This window comes from Henckelia pumila, chromosome 4 (assembly GCF_033568475.1).
Source record: "Henckelia pumila isolate YLH828 chromosome 4, ASM3356847v2, whole genome shotgun sequence".
Classification (NCBI taxonomy): domain Eukaryota; kingdom Viridiplantae; phylum Streptophyta; class Magnoliopsida; order Lamiales; family Gesneriaceae; genus Henckelia; species Henckelia pumila.
The window spans coordinates 16,008,017-16,034,017 of record NC_133123.1 but is presented as its reverse complement, the minus strand read 5'-3'; the positions used below and the strand labels follow the sequence as shown (position 1 = coordinate 16,034,017).

The 26,001-nt window shown below is 36.4% G+C and overlaps 3 protein-coding genes across 3 annotated transcripts; all 3 read left to right on the top strand.

Moving 5' to 3' along the window:
• The first annotated feature begins 7,201 nt into the window (after positions 1-7,201).
• LOC140860551 (uncharacterized) lies at positions 7,202-11,607 on the top strand. Its single transcript, XM_073263555.1, has 6 exons — positions 7,202-8,572; positions 8,678-8,743; positions 9,161-9,410; positions 9,721-10,446; positions 10,630-10,861; positions 10,926-11,607. Exons 1-6 carry the CDS (start codon positions 7,202-7,204, stop codon positions 11,605-11,607), a joined length of 3,327 nt encoding a protein of 1,108 aa, XP_073119656.1.
• A 6,643-nt stretch (positions 11,608-18,250) lies between these two features.
• On the top strand, positions 18,251-20,055 carry LOC140860549 (uncharacterized). Its single transcript, XM_073263554.1, has 3 exons — positions 18,251-18,835; positions 18,950-19,288; positions 19,996-20,055. Exons 1-3 carry the CDS (start codon positions 18,251-18,253, stop codon positions 20,053-20,055), a joined length of 984 nt encoding a protein of 327 aa, XP_073119655.1.
• A 4,282-nt stretch (positions 20,056-24,337) lies between these two features.
• On the top strand, positions 24,338-24,884 carry LOC140894358 (uncharacterized). Its single transcript, XM_073302867.1, has 3 exons — positions 24,338-24,368; positions 24,496-24,618; positions 24,700-24,884. The coding sequence occupies exons 1-3, from the start codon at positions 24,338-24,340 to the stop codon at positions 24,882-24,884; spliced, it is 339 nt and encodes a 112-aa protein (XP_073158968.1).
• The last annotated feature ends 1,117 nt before the right edge of the window (positions 24,885-26,001 follow it).

The window sequence follows — 26,001 nt, the reverse complement described above, 5'->3', positions numbered from 1 at the left end:
CTGACGCCTAGACCACTCTTGCCAATACCTATGGCAAGCCCTCTCGTGATCGCATCACTCAACTCAAGACAAAAATTCGGAATCCGGTCAAGGGATCCCAAACCATCACTGAATTCATGCAGTTCATCAAATCAAAGGCTGATGAACTAGACCTCATGAATGCTGCGCTCGACATCGAAGATCTTACAATCAAAGTTCTGCATGACCTTGATGATCATTACAAGGAACTTGCTCACGCCATTCAGGCCCGTGACACTGCCATCTCGTTTGAGGAGCTCCATGAAAAGCTTCTCAATCATGAGGCTCATCTTGTGGCTCGATGAGGCTCTCTTTCTGCTCTTCCGGCAACATCCCACTCAACCCAACGCTCCAAACATCAAGTTCGTTGCCCGCCACCTTTTCATGTTGTCGGTGCCTCCACCACCCAGCCTCGTCACGGTGATGCCTGGACACCACGGCCTGCGTTCCACCAGCCCGCCCAGGAACAGGGCCAGCGCTTCTCGCGCCCGTATCTGGGGCGCTGTCAGCACTACAGCTGCCAAGGTCACTCTGCTCGTCGCTGTCTCGACTTTCAGTTCACGCCAGCTCCGTCTTCTACTCCCCATGCTGGTCACCCACGTGCTGCCCCGGGCTCGCCCTCTTCCTCGACTGTCGCATATACCGTTGCCTCGCCTGCATCGTCTGACTGACTCCTAGACTCTGGAGCCACACATCATGTCACCGTCGATCTCTCAAACCTATCTCTCCACACTCCCTATGCTGGCTCTGATGGTTTTATTGTTGGTGATGGTCGTGGTCTCCCCATCACTCACATAGGTTGTCTCCTACCACCCTCTATTTCGTCTACGCTTTTGTTTCCAAACGCCCTATGTGTTCCTTCCATTAACAAAAATTTGTTATATGTGTCTTAAATTTGGAAAACTAATGATGTCATTGTTGTTTTTTCTTCCACTGATTTTCAGGTAAAGGATCCTCACACGGGGGCTATTCTCCATCAGGGTCCACTTAAAGGCGGTATCTACTCCTGGTCTGCGTCTCCGTCCTCTCCGCCACTAGCACTCTCTGCTTCTGTCGTGTCTCTTCCTACCTGGTATGGTCGTTTAGATCATCCGTCTGCTCGAGTTTTATGTTATTTACTTGTGTCTAAGTTCATGTCCTGTTCGTCTTCCATTTGTCACTTTCATTGTAATTCGTATTTATGCAATAAAAGTCACAAACTTCTGTTTCATGACTCTTCACTTACTTCGTCATTACCTCTTGATCTAATATTTTCTGATGTCTGGACCTCTCCGGTTATCTCAAATGATGGGTAAAAATAAAATGTTATCTTTTTTGATCACTATAGCAAATATATTTGGTTGTATCCCCTGAAACATAAATCGGATGTCTTATCTGTCTTTAAATGTTTCAAATCTTTGGTTGAGAAGCGCTTTAATCGTCCCATCCTCACTCTATATACTAACAATGGTGGGGAATTTCTGCCCTCAAAGACATGCTTAGTGTGCATGAAATTTCTCATCTAACCACTCCTCCTCATACTCTTGAACATAATGGCTACTCTAAACGCCGTCATCGTCATATTGTGAAAATCGGGCTTGCCCTTCTTCAGCATGCGTCCGTCCCTACTCATTTTTGGCCTTTTGCCTTTGCCACTGCCACCTATCTCGTAAATCGCCTACCAAAACGCAACCTCTCATATAAATCCTCCTTTGAGTGTCTCTTTGCCATGACACCTAACCTGTCCAAGCTTATAATGTTTGGATGTCTCTGTTATCCTTGGCTTCGTCCCTACTCTCCTCATAAGATTACACACCGGTCATCCCCCTATGTCTTCCTTGGCTATTCTCTTACGCAGAGTGCTTATCTCTGCTATGAGCCATGTTCTGGTCGAGTCTTTGTTTCTCGTCATGTTTTCTTTGTTGAGTCTGCATTTTCCTTTACCAGTGGTGGTTCTGACAATGGACGTTGCTCTGGTACGCCTCCTGGATCACCTGTGGAGGACCCATGTGTCGTTGATTCTTTATTTGCTGAAACTTTTGCCCCATGACCAGCTCCACCTTTCCCTCGCCCTGTGTCCACTGTCGTCCAGCCCGACCCCGAACCAACCACCGAGCCACTCCCCACCCACGCCATCATCAAGCCACTCCTTACTCACGCAACCCCTCCTGCCGACCCGTCGCCTACCCCCTGATTCCAACACTCATTCCATGGTCACCCGTTCCAAAAACAATATTTTTCGGACCAATCCCCGCTTCGGTATCACTGCTATCACTGATACTTCCCGTCTGAGTTTACATCGCATACTCTTGCTCTCAAGGATCCTCGCCGGCGTGCTGCCATGTCCGAGGAGTTCGATGTGCTTCTTCGTAACGGTACATGGGATCTTGTTCCATCGAATATGTCACAAAATGTTGTTGGTTGCAAGTGGGTCTTTCGGCTTAAGTGGAATTTTGATGGTTCTATTGATCACTACAAGGCTGGTCTGGTTGCCAAGGGGTTTCATCAACGTCCGGGTCTTGAATTCATTGACGCCTTTAGTCCTGTGGCAAAACCCACCACTGTTCGAATTCTCTTGTCCTTGGATGTTTCCAGTGGTTGGTCTCTTCGTCAAATGGATGTAAACAATACTTTCCTCCAGGGTCAGTTGGACGAATGTGTTTATATGGCTCAGCCACTTGGATTTGTTAACTCTAATTTTTTGGGGCATGTCTGCAAGTTAAACAAAGCGATTTATGGTCTTAAACAGGCACCCAGGGCCTGGTACACGTCCCTGCATCGGTTTCTGATCAATATTGGTTTTGTTGCCTCTCTGGCTGATACATTCTTATTTATTTTTTGTCCTGGTAATGTCATCATGTATCTCCTAGTATATGTCGATGATTTAATTCTTACAGGAAATGATGCTACTGCACTTCAGACTTTCATTGATCAGTTAGGTGCTCGGTTCTCCATCAAAAATTTGGGTTCTCTTTCTTGTTTTTTTGGGTGTTGAAGTTATTACTACTTCAGGGGGCCTTTGCTTATCTCAACGAAAGTATCTCCTTGACATTCTCACCAAGACAAACATGGCTGATTCGAAGCCTGTCTCCACGCCACTTGCCACGACTGGTCCTCTTGGATGGATCGCCTCCTGCTGATGCTACCCTATATCGTCAGATCATTGGTAGTTTGCAGTATCTCTCCTTCACTCGTTCGGATATTGGCTTTGCAGTTAATGAGCTATCTTAATTCATGCATGCTCCAACTTCTCTACATTGGGGGGTGACCAAGCGTTTCCTCCGTTATCTTAATGGCACTCACAACTCGCCATCTTTTCACGCATTTTGTGATGCTGACTGGGCGGGTGATGTTGATGATCGCACCTCTACTGGTGCGTATATTATTTTTCTGGGTCCCAATCCCGTCTCCTGGTGCTCACGCAAGCAAGGCTCTGTTGCTCGTTCTTCTACTGAGGCTGAATATCATGCCATTGCTTCCACTGCTGCGGAATAACAATGGCATGATATTCAGCCTCATTAGAATGCTTGATGAATGATTGAACTCGATCGGTTTAGTGACTGAATTCTAAGATTATCTTGATGTTTAATATAATTTGACAAACAAGAGTATGTGCGGAAATATTCCAAATTACAGATTTGAACACTGAGTAGGTACCAGTTTAGGTTAGGTGATGATGGTGGGTGAACTGAAATAACACAAGCAAATGTTTATGGATGTTCGGAGATTTCAAATACTCCTACGTCATACCTTATTCCAACTTTGAAGTATATCACTAGAAGAATTTGAATTTTACAAGCAATTTGCAAAACCCCGATCCAGTTTAGGACTTATACACTGCCTAAACAAGAACTCCTAGTACAACAAATCAGTTTCAGCCCTAGACTGATAATTGAACAAAGATGAATACAACTCAAAATATTTAGCACAAGATTGATTCTTCAATGATTTGAATAATACTTAGACGTTTGTGCTTCGAGTTCCTTGATCGATTCTCAAGTGTATATGACTTTGAATGTTCTCGTAGTGAGCAATGTATGCAGAAACTTCAGCGTTCGAGAGAGGTTCTTAGAGCGATCAAGATCTCTATTTATACCCTTGGATTGTTAACGATCATAAATTCAAATTGAATCTTCAGATAGGGTTTTGAATTATTCCCATTGGATTTGTCACTTTCAACAACAAATTCTCGAGCCGACATTTGCCCTTTGCATCGCGGCACTACCTTCTGCACGAAGTGCCAGAGTACGGAAGAACATATCCAAAAATGGTAAGGTAGTAAACTGGTGAGGATAAACTGATGAAATCAGTTTAGCGTCTTCGGCCAGTTGAGCGAGGCAGTTTAGCGCAAAGCATTTAGCTCCATAACTTAGTTTAGTGCTTCTTAGTTGCTCGATTAGTTTAGCCTTATTTTAAGCTTTGTAATTGTAAACACCAAAACTTAATTTCCCAACAATTTCCCCATTTTGGTGTTTATCAAAACTTTGGAATATTAAGTGGTAAACTGATATTCAATATAAACTGATTTTTGTCAAAGATATCCAATTTAAATTTCTTCCAAAACCAGTTAGCAAGCTTGATGGAGCATTGAGTATGCTTCACATGATTAAGTAAGTTGAAATCTGTTTGATGGGATTTTCTTTGAATTTGCTATGGACATCTAATTTCAGTCAAAGGTGGAGATTTGTGAAGACTATAGTTGACTTAAATTAGTGGTCATTTGGATGGCTAGGATTCATTGTCTCGGTTAATCCTAATCCAATGGCTAAGATCTAATTTGAGTTGGTTATTTAATCTGTTAAGTTGGTTAGCATCTTAAATAGGGGAGTCGGAAACAGATCAGTTGACTTTTGGCAGATGAGATTAATTGAAGAGCAAAAAGGAGTATCGAATCCTCTGAAAGAAGTCGAGATCTACACCATTGGAGTCAAGCTCATTTCTTCAATTCTCGGATCAGAGACAAGAAGATAGGATCAAGGAGCTGCTATCTGATTCCAGATTTATTGGCTAAGTTTTACGTTTACTGTTATTAGTCAAGTATTATTGGATCTCGATTGAGGGTGTATCGATTGAAACTCTTGATTCATAGTGAATTCATTTGGGAATAATCCCAGAACCTTGGATGTAGGATTGATCTCAATCCAAATCAAGTAATTGTGGTGTTCTTGCGTTTTTTGTTTACGTTCGTATTGTGCTTCGAGATTGTCTGCTTGTTTGTGTGTTTGTAGACAATTTATTTCTTGAATTGGATTCTTTGCTTAAAATCACAACATTGTAGAATGAAATCTTCATTTCTTTACATCTTGATTGATCAGTGTCTAACGAGTTTTATGTTTATCATACTAAGCTGATGCGTCATTTGTTTAACAGATCACCTGAAAGAGAGACAGTTGTACCCTGCTTCAGGTATATGTTCTATGAATTGAATTGCTTCTTAAAGTGATTTATTTACACAGTAACAAGTATTGATGGACCAGAGTTATATATTAAATTGCACGAATGATTACTAGAAAGAATGTGAAGTATAGCAGGGGACGATGAATTTGGTCGTGTAATATTAAATTTTCAAAGTTATAATAAGATTACATGTACTGTTTAAATTTCTTTTGATTGTGGATAAACAATCATCATTTTCATCACACCTCAAGCGGTCTGCCACTAAATAGTTTGAGTTAAGAGAAGACATATAGTTAGGCTTTTCAGCGTTGCTCTTAATATTAATAAACTAATTGGTACGAGTTGCATGTACATAAACATTTTTACCCAAGCATTCAGACTGAATACCTTTTTTTTGCGTGATTACACACAAATTATTAGATCTTATCTAAAGTTTTTTTCCTTATAGCCACCAATTTTATCTAAGACAATCAAAAGATTGAAGATCAGTCAACGAGTTTCAGGATATGGGTTTGTTGTTTGTTTGTTAGTTGAAAATATTTAGTATCTCAAGCCATAATGAGGGACAAGGCAAAATGAGGAATGGAACCCTAGATGCTTTATGAGAGAAATATTCTTGCTTTATCAATAACTAATTATTTTTACCATGTTTATTTTATTTCAGCATAAAAAAATAATTTATTTCATAAAAGATAAAAATACTGGTAAAATATGTTCTTTATTTAAATTTTTGTTAGTGGATATGAGTTAAAATAAGATTAACAGAAATGAGTAAAATTGCAATTTCATTGTCACACCAACCTAACAATTCAATTACTATCATATTCTCATGTTTAATAAAATAGAAGATATAGATGTATTAATACAGTAAGAGCTTCAAATATTATAGTTAGCTTAACTTAATAATAGTATAAATTTATTATATTGCGTGTGCTCCGATTGCTAGAATTTTTATCATGACTTTAACTGCAATTAGTGGGTCAAACGGTGCCTTTCATTTCTTATCTCTTGGTTCATGTAAAACGGCGCCCCATAACATTTGCACAATTAATTACTACCGTGTTCCCACAATTAACATTTACACGATTAATATTGTATATATGTCCATTATTACATTAATTAATGTTGCAAATTAACTTCTTTTTGTCTATCCGTCAAACAATTTTGGCTTTCTAACTTGAAGATGGAATGCATTAGAGCAAAAAATTAAGTTCAGAAAGAACTCATCGTGAGATATGATATGATCTATAGAGACCAAGTCAATATATCCAAAATAAATCAATTCAAATGATTAATAAAGATACCGACTCTTTCAGGTTTGCCATTAATTTCGCGACCATGGTTTCTTTGTCCCTTTAATAATCCACTAAATAAAATGATAAATCGAATGCTTCCGAAGTCCGTCAACACAAATTTTACAACCGAGAAGGAAAATGTTTGTGAATTTACCAACAAAACAATTATTAACCAACAACTATGTTTCGTTTTCCGGAACAGTGGAGAATATACTTTGGACTTGTGTTGATTTTAATATTTTTTTATGAGACAGATCTTTTATTTGGGTTATAATAAAAAAGTATGTTAAAGATAGCAAAAGCTAGATTGTTGAGATAGTTGTTAGCAAATAGTTAGTTGTTAAAAAGTAGTTAAAACTTCTCATTACCTATATATATACAAAAATGTATTTTCAAACATAAATTAGAGTTCATCAATCAATACAATACATTTTTTTCTCTCAATTAGAATATCTTCTTAAGCTTTGATCATCTCTATCAATGGTAGATCTGTGATGAATTACAGATTTAACATGGTATCAGAGAAATTGCCTTCCGCATTTAAAATCACAGCTCACGTCAATCCAACTTCCATAGCAAATCATTCGACGACGATCGGATTCAATGATCCCTTGTATTTGCACCCATCGGATTCCCCAGGGGTTTCGCTTGTTCAAGATCCCCTTATTGGAACTGAAAATTATGGGGTATGGAGCCGTGCAATGCTACTAGCATTGCAAGCCAAGAACAAACTCAGCTTCATCAATGGCGCCTGCATCCGTCCAGCCAATACCTGTTCTTCTCAACAACAATGGGACAGATGCAACGCTATTGTTCTATCTTGGATCATGAGCTCTGTTTCAAAAGACATCTTCAACGGAATCACCTACTGCAATACTGCTTCCAAAGTCTGGGCATATTTAAAGGAGAGATTCGATAAAATTTCTGGATCTCGAATTTTTGCCTTGCAACGAGATATTGTTCATCTATCACAGGGATCTTCTTCTATCTCTGTATATTTTTCAACAATGAAACGATTATGGGATGAATATCAATCTTTAATAACTCTTCCATCATGTCAATGTGCAAGTGCAACAGCATACCTGGAACATGAGGATCACCAACGACTTATTCAATTTCTTATGGGATTGAATGATACTTATAGTCACATAAGGAGTCAAGTTCTGATGATAGATCCATTACCATCAGTAAATCAAGCATACTCCATTGTTATTCATGAGGAATCCACTCGACATGTCTTGTCTTCTTCACCGATTGCTGGCATTCCCGCAGCGGCATTCTACTCATCATCCACAAAAAGGATTGGTTCAGTGATATGTGACAATTGTCACAAACCAGGACACACAAAATATCAATGTTATCGGCTAGTTGGCTATGACTCAGTGACATGTGATCATTGTCACAAGCCAGGACACCTCAAAGAACACTGCTATCGGCTAGTTGGATACCCTCCGAATCACAAGCTGTACATGAAATTTTCCCAACCCCAGCCATCAAAGAATTTCAAGATTTCTGCCCATCATAGCTACAATAGATCTGCTGAGCAGTCCTCACGTGATGACTCAAGCTCACACTCAATGGCTCACACATTCACTGATGCTCAGTATCAACAAATTATCAAGCTCCTTGGTGATTCTTCTCCACAAAATGAAGTGACTGCAAACCTTGCTGGTAATTTTACAAGCCTCATGTCAATTTCTGATGCTAATGAATGGATATTGGATACTGGTGCAAATGCTCATATTACAGGTACTTCAAGTTACTTGCAAGACTCACATCCTAGCACCGACGCCATTGGATCAGTTAGGCTTCCAAATGGTAACACCACTTCCATTCTTTCTACTGGTTCAATTCGTATATCCCCATCTTGTGTTCTTAACCGTGTGCTCCATGTCCCTGATTTTAATTTCAATCATTTGTCCATATCCCAATTCACAAAAGATCATCACTGTCTTGTTGCGTTCTATCCTCAATTCTGCTTATTTCAGGACCTTTCGACTGGGAAGATCATGGCGATTGGTAGACAAAAGCATGGTCTTTACTATCTTACAAAGGTTTCACCATGTCAAGATCCTCATATATCTAGACAAAATAATAATAGCAATAAGTCTAGTGGTTTGTCTCATCCTATGAACTCTTGTACTTTCTCTGTTTGTAAAGACATTAGTATTGATATATGGCATCAAAGATTTGGTTTGTCCATGTCTCGGTTACAAATCTTACCATTTATCATACATAAATCACTATCACATCATTGTCTGGTGTGCCCTATCTCCAAACAAACCAGAAATTCATTTCCCTCTGCTACAAAATCTTCATCACCCTATGCATTTCATTTATTACATATTGACATATGGGGTCCTTATCGACATCCAACACATAATGGAGCTAAATATTTTCTCACTGTGGTTGATGACTTCTGGAGATGCACATGGGTTTTACTCATGCATTTCAAATCTGATACATTACAGATTTTGAAGCAATTCTTTGCTTATATTTCAAACCATTTCCTCACAAATGTTGAGACCATTCGCACTGATAATGCTACTGATTTTTTTAATCATGAGTGTGGCTCATATTTTTCATCCATGGGCATTATCCATCAAAGCTCATGCACCTACACCCCTCAACAAAACGGAATATTTGAACGAAAGCATCGACACATCCTTAATATTGCTCGAGCTCTAAAATTTCAAGCGTCTATTCCTGATCCATATTGGGGTGAGTGTGTTCTTCATGCTGCATATTTGATCAATAGAACTCCCACTCCTCTACTGTCCAACAAAACTCCTTTTGAAATACTCTTCAACAAATCTCCATCATATACCCATTTAAAAGTTTTTGGATGTTTGTGCTATGCCACTAACCTTAAACCACTGCACAAATTTGATGTAAGAGCTAAACCTTACGTGTTTTTTTGGATATCCAATAAATCAAAAGGGGTTCAAGTAACTTGATTTATCCACCAAAACTTTTCATGTATCTCGAGATGTCATATTCCATGAGGATATATTTCCATTTTCCTCATCAGTCAAGGATCACTCTATATTTACACCACCAGTACCTCAAGTCCTGGAAGAATATCCATCTCAATCCATAATCGAAAACCCGGTACAATCCAGTTCCTTAAATCACCCTTGCAATACCATCCAACCTTCCTCACTCAGAAAGTCTTCCAGATTCACTAGACCTCCAGCTTGGAGCAAAGATTATATATGCTCTCATTCCACCATGGCTAATTCGTCTTCCAAGCAATATGATATATTCCAGTCTCTTTCCTATACTAAATGCTCGCCCGAATACCAATCCTTCTTAGCATCCATCTCTGCCGTTTCAGAACCAAAATCATTTAAGGATGCTGCTTCTGATCCTAAGTGGCGTGAGGCCATGGATGCTGAAATTGCAGCTTTGGAGGCCAATAAAACATGGGTTATTGTTCCACTTCCTCCGAGAAAAAAATCCATCGGTTGCAAGTGGGTATACAAGTTAAAATACAGAGCTGATGGAAGTATAGATCGGTATAAAGCCCACCTTGTTGCCAAAGGATATACACAAAAATATGGCATTGACTATCATGACACATTCTCACCTGTTGCTAAGATTGTTACTGTGAGATGCCTCTTAGCCATTGCCGCAGCCATGAATTGGCCCTTACATCAAATGGATGTCACCAATGCTTTTCTACAAGGTGATTTACATGAAGAAATCTATATGTCTATTCCCCAAGGATTTGCCAAACAACATTCTAATCATGCTTGTAAGCTTCTTAAATCCTTGTACGGACTAAAGCAGGCATCACGATAGTGGAATTCTAAATTCTGTCAAATCATGCACCAAGATGGTTTTATACAGTCACCTCATGATCACTCCTTATTCACAAAACAGCAGGGCACTTCTATCACTATGCTCCTATTATACGTTGATGATATTGTCATCACAGGGAATGATTTGAATGCCATCACAGAATTGAAATTTTTTCTTCATCAGAATCTGGCCATTAAAGATCTTGGCCCTCTCAAATATTTTTTAGGCATTGAAGTGGCTCGATCTAGCATTGGCATATGCCTAAATCAACAAAAGTATACCTTGGAATTATTATCTGATGTTGGGATGACTGGTTGTAAACCTTATGACACTCCAATGGAACAACATTTACAGCTTACCACCATAGAGTATGATCTGAGTAATCCATATTCAAATATTCATTCTACTTCGAACACTTTTTGATCCTTCCAGTTATCAACACCTTATTGGTAGACTCATTTATCTCACCATTACGCGTCCGGATATTTGCTTTGCGGTGCAAACTTTAAGCCAATACATGCAAGCACCTAAACAGTCCCACATGAATGCAGCATTTCGAGTTCTTGGTTACCTCAAGAAAACTCCTGCTTTGGGTATTTTCTTACCATCAAATAATGATCTCAAGCTTTCTGCCTATTGCGATTCAGATTGGGGATCATGTTTAATGAGTCAAAAATCTGTTACTGGATTTGTTGTTAAACTTGGCTCAGCCTCTGTATCTTGGAAAACCAAGAAACAACATACCGTGTCTCGATCATCGACCGAAGCAGAGTACAGATCAATGGCCACTACAACATGTGAAATTACTTGGTTACGTGGGCTACTTACAGACATGGGATTGACATTCTCCAGTCCAACTCCACTTCATTGTGATAATCAGGCAGCTCTTCACATTGCTTCAAATCCGCTTTATCATGAACGCACTAAACACATAGAAATCGACTGTCACTTCATTCAAGAAAGATTCGGGGCAATATCATCAGCACCTCTCATATCTCTACACATCACCAACCAGCTGATCTCTTTACAAAAGCGTTGGGTTCAGATCAGCATCATTATCTCTTACGCAAGCTTGCATTACTCAACATACTACAAGCTTGAAGGGAGATGTTAAAGATAGCAAGAACTAGATTGTTGAGATAGTTGTTAGCAAATAGTTTGAAACATCCTAAAACCCAAATGAAACATCCTAAAACTACTACTGATTTTTTTTTTTAAAACTCTCTGATAATAAAATAATGAATATAAATATATATATATGCCCATACATATATATATCATACTTAAAAATAACTTTACTTAATTTAAAATACATAAACACAATAAATAAAATAAAAGTACACACATTCAATTAAATACTAAAAATTAATTACTAAATAATATTTCATAAAAATTTCATAATAAAATTCCTAATTAATACTTCCTACACAAAAATTCATGCAAACTAAAAATAAATAAATAATTAAATCTAAAATCCAAGCATACTCTCAAAAATCTAAAAATAATGAAACGTGTGCGGAAATACATATTTTAAATCTCAACATAAGTATCATAATTGAGCGATGGTCACAGGTTCTAGCCGCCTGGAAACTCATACGCCCTCGCCGCCAGTCGCGAACACATTATCCTTATTGACATTTTGCTCACCTGCACCATTTAAATCTAGTGAGCCTAGAGGCTTAGCACGTTCTATCCTTACATAACAAAATGAAACCACACACAAGCACACATCATATAAAATACATGAATAATAATTATACGTGCATGATCTTAAAATTATATGCATATAAACTTGAAATAAAATAATTATACTGATTTATCATAATGCTAAACATATATCATCATACTTAATAAATCTCATAAAATAACTTATCATGATTTCTTAGTTCTCAATAGGTCGTATCCATGTCGGTGACATCATACTAAGCGATTGATCAATCTATAAACCAACGTACGCGGCGGTGGGGTTTCCACCTCTGTGCTGCCACTTCACCAGCCCTCTCAGCTGGATCCATAAGCTCATCATACTTATACATCATTAGAAAGGTCACCGGGCCCAAGTATCTCGGCCTCCAACCACATCACTTTCCACCTTCACTTCAACTTCCATAAAAAAATATATTTTTCTTAACATACATTTAAACTTATCATAAAAATTCTTACATGATGCATGAACTTAAAAAAATCTCATTTATTTCTTTATTTCATGAAAATTTGTCCGTAAATATATATTTAATTTATTTTCTTAAAAATCATACTTATATATCTAATAAAAATGCGTGCATGAATTAAATATATATTTACGGACATTTATTTTTTTCCAAGGACTTGTTCGAGCTGCTGACCCCTTGACTTAAACCCAAAAATTCCTAAACTGATCAAAAACCCAAAAGCCCAACCTGACCTGGCCCATTAAGTTTCATGGACCCCAGGCCCATGGAAACTAATGGGCCCACTTAAAACATAAATTAGGCCCATTAACTAATTAACTTAAAATTAATCCAATAAATTATTAACTAGTTCATTATCCTAGGGATTAGACCGTTAAAATTACTAAACCTGACACAACTTGCCCAATAATTCTCATGGATCACGCGGCCCATGACAAATTCGTGGGCTCACTTTCATAATTATTAAATCCCATTAAATTAGTCCAATTAATTAATTAATCAAGTTCAACCCATTAATTAATTACTTAAACTTTTAATTAATTAAAATAAAATACCCAAGCCCAAAAACATAAAAATCTAGACTCGGACTAAAATTATTTGACCCATGATTTTAGACCCGAACCGGACCCGGATCCAAGGACCCAAGCCCGGCCCAAGAACACCCCAAACCCACGGCCCACTTACCCAATACCCAACGTGACCTGCACAAAAATTGTGCAGGTCACGGCCGTGTAGCAGCAGGCTTTGAGGCCTGCTGCCGGCCAGCTCCGGCCGCCGAATGGCCGGAGCCCCACCGCCCAGACGTAGCCCACGTCTGGGCGGTTCCAAAGAACCAAGCCTCGCCTTGAACCGATCCCTACACCGCCCTAGCGACACACGATTCGGGAATCCCGAAACTGCCGATCCTACACTAATCCCCAACCCCATGCGACAGCTCCTCACTTTAGCCTTAGACCGCCCTGCTCCGGTCGCCCCTGGCCGGAGCCCCGCCCACAAGACCACCCCATGGTCCTGTGGGTCCTTCTTGGTCCATCCATGGTTCGAACCATGAAGTGCATGGCTCGGCCATGGCTGGTTTTTCCCCCCTTCCAACCTGCGCAACCCTCCCCCATGAGCAGCCCCTGAACTCATGCACTTTTCGACCAGCTACGGCCACCAATGGATGGAGCTCCGACACCTGAACCACCCCAGGGTCCCAATACAACCATAGGACCCGGCTTGGCTCAGCCATAAACTCCCTGATGCTGCACCCGATCCCATCTTACTCAAACAATGTGCAGCACGTCACCCATGCAACAGCAGGGGTTCTAGCCACGACCAGCCACTCCTAGGACCTAACCATCATCCCAAAACGACCCTAAGGGACCCTCCTAGAACCAAGAATTGATTGGCAGCAGACTCGAACAAGCCATGAACAGAAATCACATCAAACTTGGGGTATCTAACTCAAAATCGTGAAACATGCATGCACAATGAAAAATCTCCTTAAAATCTGAAAAAACGCATGCATAAACAGATCAATCATGCTTAAAAACAGTTTATATGATTTAAATGGTGGCCAAGAATGGATTCAAAACGTGCCTCGATGATTATTTGCAAGAAATAACGTTTATGTCGCGTCGTACGGCTCTACGGGACGAACGGATCTCCAAACCAATATAAAACCTTTAAAGCTCAGCTATGGGGCTGTGAAAACTCTTGCTGGAACGATGAAGATGATGGAGAAAGGATGAGGGAGGCGGCTAGGGAGTTTACGTGAGGTTAGGGAGGAATTAGGGTAGAATATTTTTGGATAAATACATTAATTATTTATTTAAAAAGATAATATACCATAATAAAAATAGAATTTAACACTCATAATAACATATTAATCTGATAATAGCATAAAAATCCCGAAATATATAATTAAGGGATTTTTAAAGGTTAATAAAAGTCATAAAAATAACTTATTTTGGGTAAAAACGGACATATAAATATACATATATATAAATACCATAATTTTCTTAAAATATTACCTTAAAATAATATTTTAAGGCTCCTAAAAATCTTATAAAATATTTTGGATGAAAACTAACATCTCGTCCGTCCACTGTCCCGCCTACGCGATCATAAAATAATTTTTCTCAAATAAATTCATAAATCATATCATATAAATTTAAATGCCGAAACAATATTTAAAGCATGCAAATAAATCACATAATTCACATACTAACTCATAAAAACAATTCAACACATTTTCACATTATTTTAAAATTATTAAATCTCCTAGTTATGCATGCGGATTTACGTGACGAATTTTCGGGCGTTACATAGTTAGTTGTTAAAAAGCAGTTAAAACTTCTCATTACCTGTATATATACAAAAATGTATTCTCAAACAGAAATTAGAGTTTCTCAATCAATACAATACATCTTTTTCTCTCAATTATATATCTTCTTAAGCTTTGATCATCTCAATCAATGGCAGATCTGTGATGAATTACAGATTTAACAAAGTATTATATTTTATGTCAAAATATTATTTTTTATTGTAATTATGAACATGATTGACATGTCTCACAAATAAAATCCGTGATACCATCTGACAAAATACCTACTCGGGTAGATTAACTACGTGAATAATTTATATTTATCTCATCTATATTTTTGTATTTAATATTTATCTTTTTGTCAAGTGTAATTATAACATATAATGGAAACAAGTATCAAATTCATTAAATACAAGAGAAGTGAATCTTTTAAAAAACCTGATTACATTTCTAGAAATTTTTGGATTAGTCCACAGAAAAATCAATATCTAACAAAAAATAGCGACTCATTATAAACTAGTTATATACATAATCAATATCTTGGTCGCTAACATTTAGCTAGAGACAGAGTTTGGCTGGGAGCTATCAGCTAAGGCCAATAGATGTGACTCTTCTTCATCCGGCCGTTGAAAATAAATTCTGAAATTGAAATGCAAATTCTCTTATACACAACTGATGTCAAATCTCGATATTGTTAAAAATTTTCAGTGAAAAAAAAATCTATTAATTCTCTGTGTTTTCAAATCTTGAGCACGTATTCTTCATGTTTTCAAATTTTGAGCATTCACCTCTTGTTTATATGTATTTTCAGGGGTGTTTGTGCTCAAAATTTGAAAAAAACATGAAGTTAACGGTTATAGAGAGTTTAACAATATCGTGATTTTACAGGGATAATATATGCAATTAGCACTTTATAAGCTTGTTGATTGGATCACCTAATGAGTCTATTGGGCTTCTCTTTCTTGTTGTTTAACTCCGGCAACAATGTCATAACATAGGGAAAAAAATCATATGAGCATTTCATGGACACCACTTAAAATCATTCTTGAGCTCAAGAACATCCATATAAAAGTTGAAGGAGTAGATCACACAATCTTGCTTCTGAGTTCTGAGTTCACTACCAAAATCATACGAGCATTTCATGGACACTATGCTACATGAAAAAAAAATCTTAAAAAATCACAGAGGTGAAATCTGCAATAACTCGAAGGAGTTCGAGCGAAAAATATGAATTGTCGAGAAAGAAGTGAACAAAGAAGGATTAGTGGCAAGAGAAAAAAACAATGAAGAGAGATTACAAAAATCATTGAGGCAGAGATCTCGTTCAAAGTCAACAAGAAGATTTAGATGTTTTTTTTGCCACAAAAAAGGCTACTTCAAGAACGATTGTCACGATAGACAAAGGAAATTCCAAGAAAAAGAACAAGGAAAATGGGGATGCATCCATCTGTAGCCACCGATGGATATCAGTCTGTTGACTTGATGTCTTGCTCCCATCCATCACAAATCAAGATAATGGCTGGGTCATGGATTCAGGCTATTCTTTTCATGCAAGTCCAAACTATGAATAGTGTCATGCTTTTGTAGAAACAGAGACTGGAAGTGTTCTTCAAGAACAAACAGAAATGGGTTCTACATTCTTGAAGGAAAAAACCATTGTTGGTTCAACTGATCCAACCGATGAGAAAACGAATAAAAACATGTGTATGACACTTAAGATTAGGCAATGACATTGGGTAGGGACTAGCGGAATTAAGCAAACAAAATTTACTATGAAGAGACAAGACAAGAGAGTTTGAATTGTGTGAAGACTGTGTTCTTGGGAAGAGCTGTAAGTTAATTAGATTTAAGGCTTCAAACAACAAAACCAAGGGCATCTTGTACAACATCCATTCAGATTCATGGGGTCCTTCCACTGCAGTGATGTACACAAAATTTTCGATCAGAAGGGGCGAATTCAATATATTTTAAAAAATATACAATAAATATCATATATTAACTTTATATGGTTTTTTACAATAACATTCTCCCAATTTTCATGCTTTGAAAATACTACATACGGTACCAAACAATTATTTAATCATTTTTCAAGCGATTACGAAGTGATGTTTTAATAATTTTAATTACGCAATAAAACTCTCTACTGCAGTTACAACGGATATATAACAATGCTAATATCTTAAGTAAATATATCAAATGAAATATTGATGTTTTTTTTTCTATTAGACGATCCTTTTAGCAATCTCGCTAATTTCTGCAACATCAGAAAATTGATTGTTATTTCATATCTCAAATAAAGGTATGATGTTGGCGGTGCTCAAGATGCGCTAACTCTATTAAAGTGAAATCAGATGATAAAACTGAGCAAATTAAAGTAATTTTTCTTATCATAAGTAAAAAATTAATGAATTTGATGGATCAAAACATACTATACATAACAACAAATTTATGTACACCCAGTTAAAGCGATTGTTTAAATCTTTGAAAATATGTCACTTCCATTCCTTTCTAGCAATTCTGATGTGCCATCATTTTTTAATACATATTTTGAAGAAGAGACTCCTGATTCCATTAGTGTACCTTCTGACAAGCGAACAAGATACTATAATATGGAGAAAGGAGAATTATTTGTAAACATATTTTTTAAGGATAAGAAAGATTTGATTGCATCTGTGAAGAATTATTCAGTCAGAGTTTCTAGGCGTGAGTATCGTGTCGTTGAGAGCACACGCATTCTGTGGAAAATACAATGCAAAAATGATTCTTCTACAGTCAGATGTCGTTGGGGTCTTTGAGCTTCTTTCAAGGAGAAAACAAGTTATTGGAAAATAACTAAATATGATGGGCCTCACACATGTATATCTACCAACGTTGGCATAGGCCATCATAACTTGAATAGCGATATGGTTGCAAATACGTTATTGAGTATTGTACGATGTGATTCTTCGTACGAGATTAAATATATAATATAGTCAATCAAAGATAAGTATGGATATCAAATCTTGTATACGAAGGCGTGGCGGAGTTCGAAACGTGCAGTGGAAATTGTTTATGGTACCTAGGAGAGCTCTGTGTAACATCTTCCGAAATATATGCGGCTCTGTGCAAATATAATCCTGTAACAATTGTCGATTGGAAGCATCTCAGAAACAGTGAACAAATAAAAAACATTGAACTATGTTTTCTGGGCATTCAAGCCGTGTACAGATGAGTTTCGACATTGTCAAAAAATCATTAGTGTCAACGGTACACATCTGTACACAAAATACAAGCATAAAATGTTGATAGTTTTCACTCTGGACGCAAACAATCAGGTTCTACCGCTGGCATTCACCATCATTGATGAAGAAACATCTGATTTGTGGAAATGGTTCTTGGAGAATTTTGGTCGGCATGTTGTTTGCGGTAAAATGGTGTGCCTAATTTCTGATAGACAAAAGGGAATTGTGAGAGCATTTGAAGATCTACCATATTTTAAACCTCCACATGGTGTGCATCGTTTTTGTTTGAGACACATTTGCTCAAATTTTAATGTCAGATTCAAAGATGTGCATTTGAAAGATTTATGCTGGGAAGCAGGGAAACAACATCAGATTTGTAAGTTTGACGCAACAATGGAGGAAATCAACAACAAAAACATTTTGGCACACGGATATTTGGCTGGAATTTCGAAGGAAAAATGGAGTATGGCCCATGACGGAGGTTGGTGTCGTGGAGTTATGACGACCAACATGTCTGAGTGCTTAAACAGTGTGTTAAAAGGAGTTCGTAGACTGCCTATATCTGCAATAGTACATTTGTCCCTTCTGAGATGTGTCCAGTACATGTACTTCATTGAACGTATTACAAAAGGTCAACGGATGGTTCAGGAAAATCAACTATGATCGGATTATGCATGTAGAAAATATGAGGAATGAGCAAGAAAATCTAGCAAACATCGTGTTGTCAAATATGATATACTGTCGCAAACTGCTCAGGTTGCAACCGGAGGAAGGCCAAGTCACGGCCAACACATGCAAGTGGTGAAATTATCAACTACTGATTGTTCATGTGATAAATGGACAATTTTCGGCATCTCATGTTTTCATGCTATTTGCACCGCTAAATGGCACTCGTTAGATCCCACAACACTTGTACAGTCATGTTACAACATATCCGAGTACCTCACAGTGTATGAAGGAAGATTTGAATATCTTGAAGATGAACGATATTGGGATCAACCTAACTTTGAGTTGCAACACAACTCGATTAGACGTGAACGAAGAATAGTTGGTAGGGATACAACGACTCAATTGAGAAACGAGATGGATAGGCCGGTAGCGAGAGAGAGACAACAACGAAGAACAAACAGGTAGAAATTATAATTTGTCGCTTTCATATTTTCTTATTAAATATATTTTACATTAAAAAAATTATTCTGCATATTTTGTATTTCAAGAACATCAGATGAACATGGTATGCGGATGAAGACAAAAATTCTGCAACAAAAAAATGTTTCTAAATAATATATGAGTTTTCTATTGTTAGTAAAATTCTGTTGATGTGCGTTTTTTAAATTATATATGTAATTTGTAATTTTGGTTAAATAATGTATGTATTTGAATAAAACATATGTATTTGGTATTGTTGGTATGAATGCGTTAATATATTTTATAATTATTATTATTAGTCATTTATATAGAATAATATATAACTTAGATGAAAAAATATAATTGATAAAATATATATTATTTTAACAATACTTATTTTGTTGTCTATTAATTTACTTTTGTTTTGATTTATTTTTAAATGTCAATACAATGCAAATATATTAACTCTAAGATGAAAAATAAATATTTTGATCAAATTACAAAACAACAATATATATATCACGATTGCTCATGGAAATTATAATTATACAAATAACCACCGGTTCCACAAGAGGGTGGTCTACGTCTACGTTGTCCTCTACGCAATACAGAAACATCGACAATTTCTTCACTGCTCTCATGTTGCTCATCTGAATAACCTGGAAAAATTACAGGTGAAACCACGTTTTTCTCGGGCGTCAGTGTATTACGTCGACCAGGTTGCTGCAAGTTAACATTAAGAATATCTGTAAAACTTTGGATATTTTCCCAAAATGGAGTCTAATAACCGTTGTCAACATATGGACCATATGTCCACGTATTACCAAATCCACCAGCAGTATACAACCCACCGGATGACCCCACATTTTCAAATTCACCGGAAGGCCCCGTATTGTACAACCCAACAGATGGCCCTGCATTTTCAAATCCACCGGAAGGCCCCGTATTGTACAACCCACCAGATGGCCCCGCATTTTCAAATCCATCAGATGGCTCCGCAGTGTCATAACAACCAGATGATCGAGGAGGAACACAATCCAATGATGACTGATGTGAATCAGGAGATGGCGTACTAAAATTTTGTGGAATATTATTTTGTTCGCAAACATCTAAATTGTACGGATATGACCAGAAACCAAGCCCAGTCACTGTAGGCGATATAATGCGTACAGTAATGCGCTCATACCATGAAAAATAATCATCATCAGTCTGCCTAGATCTGCCATGTCGTTCACCTCGGGAAACAAAATTCAATTTTCTATTCCAAAAAATTATAGCATTTTTATGATATTATCCCCAATCTATGTTACGATGACCGATTCTACTGATGTTGTTATCGTCATCGTTGTCAACTGAAGGCCTTGGAATAGATTGACGCATTTTGAATTGCCTTAACACCCGGTTTGGATGATGAATCTCCACAATTTCAAAGAAAATCAGAGGACAAACGCATCGCCAGATTATATTATCGTATGAATCAATGATTCTGGATCGTCTTTGTTGTAAACTATCCAGTTAAACTACAAAATAAAAATAAAAATCAATGTTAATAAATATATAAAAATTAATTTCATTATTGTAGAGTTTCAGAATCCAATAACACACCTTGTCATCATTAGTCATACGATCAAAACAATCTCTTATAATTCTAACAACATGTGTCGGTGAATGAGTGTAATTAAACATATTTATCCACCTGCAATAAAAAATATTATTAAAAATAAGAGAAAATGTAGTTCTAATTTATATTATGATAATAATTTTTAAATATTACCGTGTACCATAAGGAGCAAATGAAATATTTCATCGGTTGAATTTTGAGGCACGATAAGAGATAAGTCATTCAAGTCAAAGTTAACAAATTTAATCCTACTCCATGCACATATCTGTCATCAATAATAAATAAAATTAAAAATATGTAAATGTGATATTAGATAATCAAAATATTTCATACTGCAGGATATATAGAGACCCAGTTATTATAGATTTTTCTATACGAGTGGCATTGCATAACTCACGATATAAGAATGCCAAAACTGCACCTCCCCAACTGTAAGATTTGATGCGATCGATATCCCGGAGTAGTTGAAAAAAAAAAAGTCTAACATATCCTCCTTGATAATCTGGAAACATAATTCCTCCGATAATCATTATTGCTACACACCGGATATATTTTACGATATCAATCTCTGGACTATTATCATAAATAGGTGCAGCCATGCAATATTCGTTAAAGCGATCATCGACAAGTGACCGCCTTTAAAATGCGATGCCAGTGGCGTAAATCCCAACAAATTGAAACATATATGTTGTCACTCTTCAACTTTGTATGAAACATATATACCAGTTACTGGCTCACCATCAATAGGCTGACCTTAAATAATTGAAATATCCTGTAAAGTGATGGTTGCTTCACCACATCTAAAATGGAACGTGTTTGTTGTTTCACGTCGCCATCATTCAATCAGAGCATTAATCAAATGATTATCATAAATTCGAGACCCACACTTCAAAACTCCATAAAACCCCATATAATTTAAATATGACATCACACGACTGTGCAAACCATTGTCAATATATAATTTCCAAATGAGATTATCTGATCATTTGGCTCGAAGTATCTCATCAACACTTCTGTAGAAACTGTTGATGAAATATGTGTTGCTTGCAAATATAACACACTGGGATCTTCTGACCCTCGATTTGTTGCCATCCTGACAAAATTAATGACAATAGTTGATCAAAGCATATACTAATAATATGAAATCACGTAGTCTAATAAAATAAATTTTCTAAAAAAAGACTATCTAGTTTACATATACACTAGAACTGTGAATGCGCTACCAACTAAGCTAGATCCCTAATTGTTAAATTTCTTAACTAATTTATTAACTAATATATATTTTTGATTTCATCAGAAAATTCAAGGAATATCCTCTTTGTCACTTATTTAATTCGCAACAAAGGTATTTGTATTACCAGTAAGTCATCCAAATAAACAACGAGTGTCCATCAATCTTCATTACTTAGTCTCACTCCAAAAAATGGTGTCAAAATATAGTACGAATAATTCTTAAATCTAAATTTAGTTTTTTTTCCTTAAAAAATTCGTTCAGATTATGCTACCAAAAGAAATATCGTAAAAAATTTAATAATAATAAATAGCTTACCTAGCTACTTTATTTTCCAAATATTATAATTTTAAAACACACTTAGTTAAAGTTTTGCATAATTTGCAGCAAATATTTTCCAACACGACTCCATAATTGAAGGACCCCTTTTTTGTATTTTATTCATTCAAACACATTCATATCTTATGGCCAATTCCTAATGAGATATTACCTACTGCTTCAACGAATGCTTCTTATTTCTGAGAGCAAAAACTTAATTTTGAAATGTAAAGGTAATTGAAATTAACAAAACAACGTCTTTCAAAAAAATGAACAAAACAACGCACTTACTTCTGAACTGAATTTGCATACCACACACACTCGAGAAAACAAAACCAACCTTTGAAAGATTCCTAATGAAATAACCCACTGCTTCAGTGAATGCTTGAGGAATGAAATATTCGAAAATAAAATATGTGAAGAAATCTTGTATCAGAAAGGTTGTGAGTAATGAAAGCTTAGTATGCTTCTCGTATTTAACATTATTGTTTCAGGACTTGTCCATCAGAATCACGGATGCAAAACATGTGCCCATACGACGGTTGCCACAAATGCACATATTTCATCACAACTATATGACATTTTTATGTTATGTTATGTTCAGTTAAGTTTAATTTTATGTCATTTACTACATGATGTTTATGTTCAAATGTTGTACATTCAAATCTTGACGATTTATTTTAAATGCGTAGTAGCTATGTACTGTATGTTTTTTGCTAAGTCTTTAGACACAAGATTGGTGCAGTTAGATTTGAGATGTTTAAAAGCTTTGGTGGAAAGGCTAAAGAGTCCAATGGGCGATGACATTGCATGTCACGACAATTTTGAAGCTCTGACATTTTTCTTTTAGCAAGAAGTTTTGATTACGTTTACTCACGTTTTGTTGTTACATTATTTTTATGCACGACCTTTGAAATTCAGTTTTAAAGAAGTTAGATTTAAGTATTTTCATTGACGGCGGTCTCGTGTTGATGAGTTCCAATGATTTTAAGTTGTAACCTTTTTAGTTGATTATTTCATTTTATAGTTTATGTTTGGTTTTCACGAATGTTTTATAAATTATTTTTCGCCTGCACTAAGTTTATTTTATTGACACTCGCTTTTCGACTACCTTTTTAAGATTTAAAGTTATCTGTTCAGGTTTGCTATTATAGTAGTAGTTTGGCGTGCCCGTTTGAGAGCCGGCCATTGTCTGTAGGGTTGCATATTTTGTTTCAAATCTTTTATGCACGTTAGAGTCATGCGAAAATTTAGTTGTCATTTATATATTTTGAATTTGAAAAATTTTCCTTCAATTTATTTTAGTTCATGTAAATGTTTAAAAATACGGGACGTCACGGACTCACAAGTTGTGCTAACCTTCTCATAGATAAGAGTTTGTAAGATTGTTTTAAAAAATACCTACTCGACCTATGACATAAAAAGATTACTTTGTATTAGACCATTGCCATCAAATATTTTTTTCATTCTAATTTAGTATCTTAAAATACACAACTCAAAATTCGTAAATCCGACCTTGTTGAGCTAAGATTTCTTATCAAACAGAAGTGGCACAGTACTTATATTATTTAATGCAATTACAACATTATGTCGACAACATAATTCGTTTGCTTCACAAGCTTCCCAAATTCAACCGAGACGGATAGATAACACTAACAATTGTTCTCACGAGTGAAACATGACAGCCAACCAACTACTCCACAACTAGAAGCAAATTCAATCAATGTCTTCACAATTGGAAAATTTTGGCCTTATCAACTTAAATTCTCATGCAGTTTCCAAGAACACTTGCTGCACTTTCTACTAACTCCACAGATAAAAGCATAATTAAATTTGATTCTATAGCATGGGGTGTGCTGGATCCAAGCAAACTAAAGGTAAGGATGTTGAGATTCCTTCAATTTAAACACATTTCTCTTTAAGTTTCAGTTGCTTGCTTGCTATAACAACCAGAACTTTAGATTCAAAATATAACAAATATAACAATTTGTGACTTTACTACAGGAAGAGTTGGAAATATTAGAAAGCCGAAACCTTGGAAGCATCCACAAAAACTTACAAAGAGTCAGCTTATACAGCTTCAAGAAGAGTTTTGGCACACTGCTCCTCACAATGGTGGTACCAAAGGTAAATTTAGCCATGAATTCACAAAATGTTGAACTCTTATCCCATTTTTAAAATCTTATCATTATCATTTGCATTTGACAGAAATTTGGGATGCACTCAGAGAAGCTGCAGAAGCTGATCCAACTGTTGCTCGGGCAATCTTAGACAATGCAGGGATCATAGCTCATAATCCTGATATGACAGTTTGCTTTGATGGAGAAGGCACGAGATACGAGCTGCCAAAGTATGTTTTGAGTGACCCAACAAACTTGATACGAGATAGTTGAAATAGAAAGCAGATTTGTATTCAAGATGTAGAGAAATTTTGTGTACATTATCAGGGTACAATCTGCATTCATCTAACTACTCAAGCTTTACTGATCACTTTAGATGTTTCAGCACAATATGCATTGTTTTTCTAACATGCATGTGTAACATATAATCAGTTTGTATTTGACAACGCAATCTAGATTCTGGAAGATATTTTTATTTCAGCAAGTATAACTTTATAAGGACCAAATTAGAAAAAGTAAATAGATTTATACAGAAGGGCTCAAAAGACAGCAAGTTGTTCGATTCTATAATCAAGCATATACTACATGATACTTCTTCATAATATATGATTAAAATAATTGGTATTTTTTCAGAGAAAAATAATATTTTATACATAAAAAATATTTTTCATGATTTGGGTCAGATCGAAGATACGTCTCACAAAATTGATCTGTGATATGATCTCATGCTAATTTTTGTGAACATCATTAAGATTTTATTGTTCATTTTGTTTTACCAAAAAATAAGCTAATTAATAAATAAATAGTGTTCTCTCGTCTCAAAATATATTACACCATAAATTCTCATTTTATCAGTTTACCTACCGAGACTAAGTGCTCAGTTGCTGAAATTCTCATTTTATCTCTCTGCAACTAGACTGCCATCATCACTAAACTGAAGTTCACAACCAGATCATTAAATACCCAGAGAATATTAATCAGAATGACACTCGGTTTACCTCAGCGGATAGAGTTATACCTACACGGACATTTGAAACGATCGCCGCCTTATCAGAGCGTACTTTTGGCAGAGAATGTTGACAAGACATATACAAACAGTGCAACGGGAAAAATTTGAGGATTTCAATGTATATTTAAATTTATAACCATTGGCATGCACCCAAGCCTATAAATAGACACTTCGATCAGTTGAAAAAAGTTCTCTTCAACCCTCGTGCTATCACATTCTCTAAGAAGCTTTCAAAATCTTTCAAGCTAAACTGATCAAGAAATTCGAAGTACACACTCTCATATTCCATTCGGTCATTGAAGGATCAATTTGTGTAATTGTAATCGAGTTGTAATCTCTGTGTATTACATTCAGTTGAGGACTGTATTTTGTATTGGGTTG